The following is an 11852-nucleotide window of genomic DNA, read 5'->3' on the forward strand; positions in this document are numbered from 1 at the left end:
TTTTATTTTAAAGAAATGAAATTGTTATTTAGCGTATATTTGTAACCAAATTAGCAGGCGTAAATACAAATCCTTTAAATAACTCTGTTGTTGTGTGGATATGCGGTAATGTCCACCCGTGAATAAATGTTTACGTGTTATATGACCCAACAAAGTGAACCAATTATATTACTCCTCTCTAACGCACTTGTTTATTGCATTTTTATTTATTTGATGGTCGAAACAAAATAGTAAGAGTAGTTGTTGCATAGGAAATTGCATCTGCTTGCTTTTGAAGCGTTAATAACTTATAACCAAGCAAGACATATATCATACAGAGCAAAAAATTAGGCAAACCCAGAAAAAGCCACCACATGTTCCTCTTCTCATGATCTTAAAATTGAAAAAAAGAAGGTGATAAGTTTAATCTAATCTTGACCAGTGAAATAGCTTTTTGTTGCTTGTTGTTTTTGTTCATTCTTCACAGATTTAATTGTCACATACCCAACGTATATGGATGGACCTGTAGATTTAATTCCAGTTTTACCCTTTTCTTCTTCCTTTCATCTGATTTTGTTTGCTGCTTTTTTTTTGTTTTCTGGGGAATATGGAAAAGGTTAGGTTTCATATTTGGACCTTTTTTTTTGGTGTTGAATTTTTCTTCTTAATTTTTATGCAAACATGGAAAAGGACATGCGATGATAATCCTGAATCTACTAGTGCTTAGATCTGATGAATACTGGATTATTAAAAAAAAATATTACTAAAAATTTCAATGATCTAGGGTTTCTTCAGATCTTTAAATTTGTTGCTGATTTTACTCGATTTCTCTTAGTCTGGGTGCAGTTGATGGAGCTCCAGCTATTTTGACCATCCAATTTCACCAGAAACCCTAAATCACAAGACTATGTAAGCATTTTCCTTATGGCTCTTCTTCCTGATTTTTGATTCAGCTAATTTGGTGATGAACCGTTTATATATATCTGTAATCGTACTTTACCCTGAAAATATGTACCTACCATATGTGTCATGTGTATTTTTATTATTTTATAAATGGTTGTGATATTATTGAGACATGAATGAATGATGCTTCAATTGTATGTAGTGTTGGCACAGAAGTAATGGGGACAGAGCTAATGAGAATCTGTGTGAAAGAAGATAGTGATGATTTGCCATCTGTTCCTCCTGGTTTTGAATCATATGCAACTTTTACCTTAAAAAGAGTAGTCCCTGCTACTACTTCTGATAAAGCCAAGACTCCTGCAATTGAAAGTGTTTCTGCAACCGAACAAGCTAAGATGGAAGTTGAATCTGATGAAGCCAAAGCTGCTCGGGCTCTACGCCGTAGACCTTGGATTAATCATAGCGGATGTGATGATGATGGTGATTGTGCTGCAAACAATGACAATGCTGCATCTCAAAATCCTGATCAAGTTCGTTCTTTGTTTTGCTTTTTATTCCTGGCAACTTGTGTTTCAACTTTCCATCTCTTTGTTTGCCTTGCTTATGCATGGTGTTGTTACAGAATTGTGATGTGAAGCCAGCTCTTCCAAAGGGTGTGGTCAGGGGATGTGAAGAATGTAAAGATTGTCAGAAGGTTAATCTCAGTTAATGCTTGTTTCAGAAATAAACTTATAAACGTCTTTCGCTTGAGCATTAGATGTTTGATCTTTTCTTCTTATTTACGATTTTCATAACCCTCTAACGTTATATTCACAAGTTTGGCAGGTAACTGCGAGATGGCATCCAGATGAAGCTCGTAGGCCTGACCTTGAGGACGCCCCTGTATTCTACCCGAGCGAAGAGGTCTTGTTCATATTCTATACTTCCAAACCCTTTTAACTGAATTTCTAGCTCCATATTTCTAACATAAACTGCAAACCTGTTTCTAGGAGTTTGAAGACACTTTAAATTATATCGCTAAAATAAGACCGGAGGCTGAAAAGTATGGAATCTGTCGCATTGTTCCTCCTCCTTCCTGGAAACCGCCGTGCCCACTGAAAGAAAAGCAAGTATGGGAGGGTTCTAAATTTACAACACGTGTCCAAAGAGTTGATAAACTTCAGAATCGGAGTTCAATGAAGAAGATTTCAAAGCTTCCTAATCAAATGAGAAAGAAGAAAAGAAAGTGCATGAAAATGGGAATGGATTCTGTCACTAATGGTATGGGCGATCCCTGTTCTGCAAGCACTGGAATGAATGAACTTGAGACGTTTGGGTTTGAACCTGGTCCAGGGTTCACACTAAAAGACTTCCAAAAATATGCTGATGAGTTCAAGGCTCAGTACTTTAAAAAGAGTGAAACTTCTACAGACGATAAATGTAAAGTTGATAATTCAATAGACTGCTGGGAGCCAGCACTTGAGGATGTTGAAGGTGAATATTGGCGGATAGTAGATAAAGCAACTGAAGAGATAGAGGTAAAGTTTTGTCCCCTGTTGTTCTTTTTATTTGGGGGTTTATGGTCTATTAGGACCCCTGTATCTCCTAACTACCACAATGATTTTTCAATATAGGTGCTATATGGTGCTGACCTTGAAACTGGGGTATTTGGTAGCGGATTCCCCAAGATATCATCAAGTCACAATGCTTCTTCTTCAGAAGATAAATATGCAAAATCAGGCTGGAACTTAAATAACTTTCCAAGGCTTCCGGGATCCCTCCTTAAGTACGAGGGCAGTGATATTTCCGGTGTCCTTGTGCCGTGGCTGTATATTGGGATGTGCTTTTCTTCTTTCTGCTGGGTAAGATTGATCTCTGTGAATTGCATAATTTATTTTGCAGGTTAAAGCATGTACTTAGTTGGGATCTCTTCCTTTTACTGAAATCAAGCGTAGCCTCATACAAAAACTTACAACTACAACCGGATGTGCTTTGTTTTTTGTATACCTATTCACAAATAGTAGATAAATGTGATTAAATTTCTGTGCTACATATTTACAATGATAATTTTTCCATTATTCCTAAAGCTACGCTAGGATTATTATTGATTCAATTTCCCACAAAAGTATTAGTTAGTGTCTTCATATTATACAGTTTTCTTACACCAGTGGATGCAATTTTCATTACTTCACATCTTATTTCGTTTTATATTTTCCACTTCTGACATTCCTTTTGTTCTGCTTTTTTTTTGTTTTTGTTTACCTGAAATAGCATGTTGAAGATCACCACTTGTATTCGTTGAATTATATGCACTGGGGTGCACCGAAATTGTGGTATGGTGTTGGGGGGAAGGATGCTGTTAAACTCGAGGAGGCAATGAGGAAGCATTTGCCTGACCTTTTTGAAGAACAGCCTGACTTACTTCATAAGCTAGTAAGTATTGGATATTTGATGAACTAAAGCATCGCTTTGCTTCTCTATAATCAATGATCAATAGAATCTTGAAAAGTAGAAAAGTGTTCAATCACGATGATGTTCTTATTTCACTAATATGTTAATGTTAGCATATAATAGAATATTACCATATCTGTGTTTCCATTTTTGTAGTTAATCACCCTGTAGGAATTTCTACAGACCCGTTTTATGTCCTCTATTGACTTGCACAGTTGCACCTGGTTTAAATACATTTGTTGCAGATTATTGTTTCGGTATAAAACAAATCCTTTGATGCTCTTTCGTGTAGGTTACACAACTCTCCCCGTCAAAACTGAAAACCGCAGGAGTACCTGTGCACCGTTGCGTCCAGCATGCTGGAGAGTTTGTCTTGACTTTTCCTCGGGCATATCATGCTGGATTTAATTCTGGTTTCAACTGTGCTGAAGCTGTGAATGTAGCACCCGTTGACTGGTTACCTCATGGGCAGATTGCCATAGAGTTATACTGTCAACAGGGTAGAAAAACGTCCATCTCGCATGATAAATTGTTGCTTGGGGCAGCAAGGGAAGTAGTGAAAGCCGACTGGGAGCTGAACTTACTAAGGAAAAATACTGTAGATAACTTAAGGTGGAAAGCATTCAGTGCGAAGGATGGAATTTTGGCAAAAACATTAAAGGTAAAGATTAGATATTCTTACTCTTGATTCTTGAAGTTTAGATGCCTATAAGTGTGAATGATTGGAAAATCCTGAACTCATGAATAACTTGAGAGGTATCTTTGCAAACTGGTACCACGGTGGTATCCGTTGTAAACTGGTAGCATGAGGTTGTAATTGATATGGAACTTGAAATTCTCTTAAGTTGAGGGGTATTGCATATCACACGAATCTACAGCTAACTAACAAGGGAAGAACGGAAGATTACTACACCACCTCTTACTAGTTAAAACAAATGATTAGTTCAGGAGGTGTTCATCTTCTGCCTGGGTCTAACTGTACAAATAAATCTCGTAGGTTTAAGAGGATCATTCTTTATTGTCAATATGGTGATTAATGGACTTGTCATGTTTTTTATTTAGGCACGCATTGACATGGAACGTACGAGAAGAGAATTTCTGTGCAACTCTTCACTTGCATTGAAAATGCACAGTAATTTCGATGCTACCAACGAGAGAGAGTGCTGTATATGCTTCTTTGATTTGCACCTGTCTGCTGCTGGCTGTCGTTGTTCCCCGGAGAAGTATTCATGTTTGACTCATGTGAAGGAGTTGTGTTCATGTCCATGGGTTACTAAATATTTTCTATTTCGCTATGATATCGATGAACTGAATGTTCTTGTTGAGGCAGTGGAAGGAAAACTGAGTTCTGTATATAGATGGGCGCGTCAAGATTTAGGATTGGCATTAAGTACAGACGTCTCAGGAAGCAAGATGGAGATAGATGAAGAAGGAAAAGTCCACAAGGACCCGACTCCACAAACAACTGCACTTTCAGGGAAGGATTTGCAGTTGAAAGTAACATCGAAAGAAGTAAGTAAAGAGTTAGAAAAGACTAGTAAATTATCTCATGTTAATTTACTTCTGAAAGAAAAGGAGGAGCAAATAACGTCAAGTCACTGTATGAAGCCTGTCAAAGAAGAAACTGTTTGTGATTCTTCTGATCCAAACGTTTCAGCTTGCCAACCATCTGAAGGAGGCATAATCTGTATGACAGCTGTTAAGTCCGCAAGTGGTAAAAAGAATTCACAGAGTCTACCCAATGATGTGATACTCCTCAGCGATGATGAGTATGACATACCTAGGAAACGAGGTTCTGTGAGAAGAGATGCAATTTCTTCTGGCAAGAAATTAGAAATACGAGAGAGACCGACCCACGTTTTGGCGTTAGAAGCTTCTGCCAAAATTGCTGCTCCAATTTGCCAAAGGGAAGGAGATTCGCTGCGTGATACACGAAACACTATATCATTGCCTACTAATGACCAAAAAACAATGAGAAGGGATGTACCGAGTTCTACTTCGCACGCGGAAGTTAATGCGGAGGCTACTGGGCTTACTCAAGATATATGTAACAGAATGGCAACTAACAGCCACGGTGGTGGAAAACCTACTAGTTGTAAATCCAAAAACTCTGGAGGTTTGGCTATAGTGGATGTTGTGGATGGGACAAGAAGTAGTTCAGGTACACCGTCTTGTTCGCAAAATAATAGTCCGGATAGGTTCATCCGCCAAAAGGGTCCCCGCATTGCAAAGGTCGTGAGGAGAATCAATTGCAATGTAGAGCCTTTAAGTTATGGATGTGTGCTGTCTGGAAAATCATGGTGCAGCCGGCGAGCAATTTTTCCTAAAGGTGACATGTGGTCAAGTATTTTTGCTACTTGAGAACATTAACAGTTATACATATTGCAAGTGCTTATTGTCTATTCTTCTTTGGTGCAGGATTTCGTAGCCGGGTTAAGTACATAAACATTTTGGATCCAACAAATATGTGCTTCTACATTTCAGAAATTCTGGATGCTGGACGCAACAGTCCATTGTTCATGGTTAGTTGGTAGATAGATGCTGATCTAATTTAACTAACCTTAAAAATATGTCTGAGTAGTGTTTCATTTTCAAATTAAATATTGCCATATGAATAAATCCGATGACATGAATCTGAACCGGAAATATGATCCATTATTTGGCTGTCAAAGACGTAGAGTCCCATCATGCTAACATAAACTTTAAAAGTTTTGAACTGAGTATGAAACCGGAATTAACCTATTAATCAACCTTTAAAATCTTGTGTGTGTGTGTAAAAAAAGGTTGTTTTGTCTTGATTCTATTGGTCATTGTGCAGTTCCAAAAATCTTGCCCATCAACAAACTGTGTGGTATGTTCTTTTTGTCAGGTTTACTTGGAGAGTAATCCCAGTGAGGTGTTCGTTCATATGTCGCCTACAAGATGCTGGGAGATGGTAAGAGAGAGAGTAAATCAAGAGATAACTAAGCAGCACAAAGCTGGAAAATCAGATCTTCCTCCTTTGCAACCCTCTGGGAGTCCCGACGGTTTTGAAATGTTTGGATATTCGTCACCCGCAATCGTACAGGTAAATCTTTACAAGTTTTGTATTAGGCTCAGATTTTTATGCTTATTTCTAATTATATATACATTTAAATTCTAACAACAAGCTAATATGAAAGTCCAACTTTTGACATTTTCTCATCTTTTATGATAGCTAGAAAGAGTCGGAGTATAGCATTGTTGCTTTTGTAAAATGGAAAGCTTCATTTGTAAATCTAGTTGACATATAGATACTCTAATGTGATTAACAGGCTATCGAAGCATTAGACGTGAATCGAGTTTGCACAGACTATTGGGATTCCAGGCCTTATTCCCGGCCACAAGTTCAGTTCCCTGCAAATCCTCTTCTCAGAGAAGCCAACACAAGTGGCAGATCGAATGTGGGAAATCTCCAGCTAAACCCTGGACACCATATATCGCCTACTGGAATAAATTCTATTCTTAAAGTTCTGTTCAAGAAAGCTAGCATGGAGGAACTAAGCTCACTTCAAGAGGTTTTAAGTGAGACTAACTCAGATATGGTGACCGAACTTGTGAAGGAAGAGATCCAGAACCGTCGCTGATTTGATTCAAAGGGGATTGATTTTAGAGTGTACATACGGAGTTGAATCCACTCACTGTTTTGCAGGATGAGGCTCCCTTCCCTACTCATTCTTTTTGGACACCCTTACAGAGGAAGGATATAAGCATACAGCTAAAAACCTAGTTTCTTCTTCTGTCTCAAAACAAAAAGAAAAGAGAAAGATAGAAGATTTTAGGGTTCTTAAAACCATTAGTTTTGGTTACTAGTCAGGCTAAAAGGATCATCAAGTGTGTGGCTTAGTTCCCACATCAGTTTACTAGTATGACATCTGTTTTGAAAGTCCAAAGGAGATGGATTTTAGGAGATTTCATATCAACGCCCTCTTAATGCTCCATTCATCTCTCACTTAAAGCATCTGATTTTCTATTTTGATGAGCAAATAATGATTGATAATCTTCATAATCAAAGGTAAAACAACTTATAAATTAAAAACTCAAACATCCAGGAATGAGGGTGACAATTTCATTGAAATGCTTATAGTTTTAATTAAAATGTACTTTAGACAACAATATTTAATAAGTTGAAAAGAAAAGAAGAAGCATTTCGGTTTCGCCAAATTAGGTTCGGCTTGGTTCCTGCATCGTTAGCATTGCTTGCTGCCAAAGAAAACATCAATTTCATATAATTAGATGTTTCACCGTAACAAGGTGTGTAGTAGATAAATATGAATATTCTTTTTACCTGAAAGCAAGACAATGTGTAATGCACATCACTTGTTGTTATCTGGTGGTGTATAACTATTCTGATCCTGAAAACACATCCCACATATAAATAGTTTTGAAAAATTAATCAAAATTTTAGTAAAACTAAACATTTTTCACATGTAAACGTAAATGCTACACATACCGGGATGAGTTTCCCCGGATAAGGAGAATGCCATTCTCCTCTAGATTCTTCCGCAGTTTCTCAGCCGTAAGTCTTGAACCATCCTCCATATCCATGAAAATCTGAATTTGTTGTTATGTAACTTAATGGTTAGTCCTAGTGATTGATGCATCACTGAGTCACTATTCGAAATTAAATCCGGCATAATGCATGTTGTTGACGAAGAAGAAAAACAGACTATAGTTGTGTCAATACGCACCATGTTGGTCTCCACGGCTGCAACATTTACTCTAATCCCTTTCATTTGATTCAACCCTTCTGCAAATATTTACGTAATGAATTTACTTTTTGCTGCTAATTATTGTAGTGAGTAAATGAGTGGTGCCAACGTAACGTACCAGCTAACAACTTAGCCTTCTTGTGGTCATGTTGTAGCTTTGGGAGGTTTTCTTGGAGTGCGACCAAAGCGGCTGCGCACAGAACACCTATTTGTCTCATTCCTCCACCTAATGTTTTCCTAACCGTTTTCGCCTTCTCTATGAAGCTTTGCGAACCAACGATTACAGATCCTACCGGAGCTCCAAGACCTTTAGAGAGACACACCTGAAACCAGAGTGTGTGTGAATGACTCTTATCTTTTAGCTATAATTTTCAGATGTTATAGACGAGAAAGAGAGAAATTGGTACCTGAACGGAGTCCGCAGCCTTAACAAGCTTATGGACTGGAACTCCAAGTGCCTACAAAAAGAGATCTCAAGTCTTTTATTTATGAGTCTTATGGATAAAGAATGGAAAACAGTTAGGTGATTGATATTACAATGGAAGCATTGAAAAGACGGGCTCCGTCGATATGGAGCTTCACGCCATGTCTCTTCGCAATCTCTCCAACTTTCTCAGTGTATTCCACGCTCAAACATCTCCCACCAGAGCTGCATTATCAGGTGCATGGCCGTTTATTGACACATATAAGCATAGTATTCGAACGAGGCTCTGCTTTAACAGTCAAATATTTAATAATTCATCGTACTTGGCATGTGTGTTCTCCAAGCAAATCAACCTTGTTGATGGATAAAACGTGCTTCCTTTAGGATCTCTAATAGCTGCTTCAATGGCCTCCAAGTCCATGGTCCCGTCTTCTTCATTCTTGACTGTCTTAGGATGCACTCCCCCGATAGTCGATATCCCTCCATTCTCGTAAACATGGATGTGACAATTGTCGCCAAGAATCACCTCGCTGCCTCTCACGTCGCAGTGAACCATCACGCTGATCAGATTCCCCATTGTCCCGGATGGCACGAACAGAGCAGCCTCTTTCCCCATCATCTTAGCCATCTCCTCTTCAAGACGTCTAGCCGTTGGGTCATATCCGAGGACGTCATCATCCACCTCTGCGTTACACATTGCTTCTCGCATCGCATCTGTCGGTCTAGTAACGGTATCTGATCGTAGATCCACACTTCTCATCACCATTTTTACACCTAATTTACCTATAAGATATTGTTTGTGAGAAAACCCTAGGAACACTTTTGAGTACCAACACCTATAACGTCGGAATTAGTCTGAGTTTGACCTATGAAATAATTCTATCCGAAGAATCAAGAAAAGAGAATCTCCTGTCCCAATTGTTTATAATTTATTATCAAGAAATTGTTTCAACAGTTTGACGGAAGAACCTTAAAGAATACTATAATATCATCTTAGAATTGAACTGGTCTTGGGGACAACAAAATCACTCTCCTACTAAATTGCAAATGTCCGTACGAATCTCACAAAAGTACTCTGTTTTCAATATTATAAAATGGAATGAGGAGAATATCACGAGGAATATTTCAGACTATAATTTAGATTCACTCCCCCCAATGTGAAATATAGTAAAAGCATTAACCATAATATCAAAATAGGGAATGTAAGAAGAAGAAAAAATTTAAAATATAAAAAGACAAGAACAAATATGGTGTTGAGTCTGTTGAGACATGAAAATGATGCTCATGCATTATGAAATAACAATTAATTTTAAATAATAACCCCTGAAGTAATCTAAAGTAATCAAATATGTAAGATTCAGTTAGTAAATTAAGAACAGAGGTTTCGAAGAAATAAAATGTTAAAGAGTAATATTCAGATAGCCGAGACAAATTGTGTTAAAAAAAACAAGCACAATTCTAAATGAAACTAGAGGAGTGAGTACCTGTGTAAATGAAGAAGGATGCTCTTGTTTCTGATTCTAATTTGAAGTTTCTTATGAAATAAGCTTGTGGTGTCCTGAGATCAAATTAACACATAATAATAAAAATTAGAACAGAAAAAACATGGACCGTGAAGCTAATATATAATGAAGAAGAATTTCAGATTTGTATGTTCCTTCGACATGGCAGAGAAATAAAGAAATAAACAACAAAAAGAAGGATACTAACACAGAATCTCCTAAATCATAAGAGGAAATTCGAATGGGTGTGGGAGATTCAAAGATCTTTTTCAATAAAAAAAAAAAATTTGAGAATCTGAAACAGAACCTTTTAGTCTCTCCACACTAAAGATTCTTTCTTTATGAAGTCTCCTTTGATATATTTTGAGAAAGATGCAAAAAAGTGAGTGCCACGTGGATAATTTACGTGACATACATTAGGCCACCAAAGTTACCATTTGGCTATCATGAACGCCATAGAGATTAGGAACTGACATCGAAACTTAGAAAGAAAGAAACGACGAAAATGAAATATTATCGAAAACGACAAATTCTTTGTTTGGTTTGATAAAGACAAAGAAACTAACTATTATCAAGAAAGTAATGTTCACGAGAAAAGGATGAAACTGAGTTCTATGTGGGAAACACACGTAGATACGTGTCCCAATGCAGAAGTAATTCACGAGAATGTTGTCTTCTTATTACTCTCGGACTCATCGATGAACCAAAGCTTTATCATTCGTTAATGTCAAATCAAATTTTCAATTAGTAAATTGATTCAGATACCGTGGAAATTCTAAGGTGTCCGGTCACATTTCATCCCTTATATATACTAAATGAAAATTAGATAATATTCTAAACTCAAAACAAAAACAAAAAAAACGTATATGAAAACACCCAAACGAGTTGTTTAATGACATTACAAACACACGTACGTAACCTATACACAGAAATGTGACTATGTGAGAAATCATGACTATAAAACAAAAACACATCGAGAGATCTACTTTGAAAACATACCTTCTTCAGTATTCACACACAAACGGTGATCCTCTAACTCATATATAATGATTGTATTTATACTCTCTATTGTATGTTGAATATTTTAGTAATACTTAGAATGTGTATATATTTTACCATAAAATCAGTCAATTATATTAATATACTACTAAATCTAATTTTAGGCAAATACAATAATGAATATAATCTTAGGTTATTATATACTACCAAATAGAGCTTTTTCCCTTATTTCTTTTGTTTTTCAAAAAAAAATTATTCATTCCTATATCAATTGTTCAATGTTTCATTTGTTTTTTTTTTACAGTTAAAATTCATCATGTCTCCAATTAATTGAAGCATTAGGCAAGATATGTCATCTAGAAATATGGTTACCACATTGATTCTAAGAAAATAAATCGAACTTGTGTGTGTGTTTTCAAAAGAAGGAGAAGAAGAAGATGGAAAATGAGAGCGAATTAGGGAAACGTACCACTTTAGTAGTAAGAAACGCTTTGAAGTTGAAGACGTAACTCAAATATACTTTTCAAAGTATGTACTGTATATATAGTGTGGAGCAGCTGTACGTACTCCATCTATAAATAGAGAAAGACAGAGATATAGAGATAGAGACAGAGTCAGCTCCAACGTGTCAGCTCTACTCATAATTGGCGTCTCTGTTCTCTCTCTATCACATTTGTTTTATTTCCCATCGGATTCACTTCACCTACATAGTCCTTTTTCTTTTGCTGACCGTAGTGGACACTCCTTTTTGATGACAGTCGAATTCAGTCTTAGCCACCTGACCTGACCTTTATCTAACCCAACCAATCAGATTCGTACCTCAAATCTATGAAACATCTTTTCAGATGATTTTTCTCGCCACCACACCAAAGATATTAGCTCTCT

General features: G+C 36.9%; 2 protein-coding genes and 1 long non-coding RNA gene across 12 annotated transcripts; 1 reads left to right on the forward strand and 2 right to left on the reverse strand.

The window, feature by feature from the left end:
- Positions 1-144: 144 nt before the first annotated feature.
- AT1G04657 lies at positions 145-377 on the reverse strand. The gene has a single exon (NR_138753.1). It is a non-coding gene; the product is annotated as an other RNA (long non-coding RNA).
- PKDM7D (Transcription factor jumonji (jmj) family protein / zinc finger (C5HC2 type) family protein) lies at positions 203-7428 on the forward strand. Of its 4 annotated transcripts, none has more exons than NM_001198011.2 (13): positions 203-393; positions 815-888; positions 1085-1412; positions 1505-1576; positions 1708-1785; positions 1872-2399; positions 2496-2723; positions 3133-3294; positions 3605-3973; positions 4375-5641; positions 5731-5834; positions 6182-6379; positions 6606-7428. In NM_001198011.2, the coding sequence occupies exons 3-13, from the start codon at positions 1101-1103 to the stop codon at positions 6915-6917; spliced, it is 3630 nt and encodes a 1209-aa protein (NP_001184940.1). In that variant the 5' UTR covers positions 203-393; positions 815-888; positions 1085-1100; the 3' UTR covers positions 6918-7428. The 4 variants fall into 4 exon arrangements, with proteins under 4 accessions (NP_001184940.1, NP_172338.5, NP_001318955.1 ...); NM_001331778.1 differs by lacking the exon at positions 203-393 and adding an exon at positions 401-595; NM_100735.7 differs by having other exon boundaries at positions 383-595; positions 815-1412; positions 6606-7271.
- THA1 (threonine aldolase 1) lies at positions 7308-11514 on the reverse strand. 7 transcript variants are annotated; one of them, NM_001084023.1, is made up of 10 exons: positions 11437-11514; positions 9951-10024; positions 8790-9249; positions 8580-8691; positions 8450-8500; positions 8161-8365; positions 8022-8038; positions 7784-7884; positions 7619-7685; positions 7308-7533 (listed from the first exon to the last, which is right to left on the reverse strand). In NM_001084023.1, exons 3-10 carry the CDS (start codon positions 9230-9232, stop codon positions 7495-7497), a joined length of 1035 nt encoding a protein of 344 aa, NP_001077492.1. In that variant the 5' UTR covers positions 9233-9249; positions 9951-10024; positions 11437-11514; the 3' UTR covers positions 7308-7494. The 7 variants fall into 7 exon arrangements, with proteins under 7 accessions (NP_001077492.1, NP_849614.1, NP_001322023.1 ...); NM_179283.2 differs by having other exon boundaries at positions 8022-8080; NM_001331781.1 differs by having other exon boundaries at positions 8022-8080; positions 8790-9201; positions 11437-11483.
- Positions 11515-11852: the final 338 nt, after the last annotated feature.

The sequence above is a fragment of the Arabidopsis thaliana genome (genome assembly GCF_000001735.4).
Source record: "Arabidopsis thaliana chromosome 1 sequence".
Taxonomy (NCBI): Eukaryota; Viridiplantae; Streptophyta; class Magnoliopsida; order Brassicales; family Brassicaceae; genus Arabidopsis; species Arabidopsis thaliana.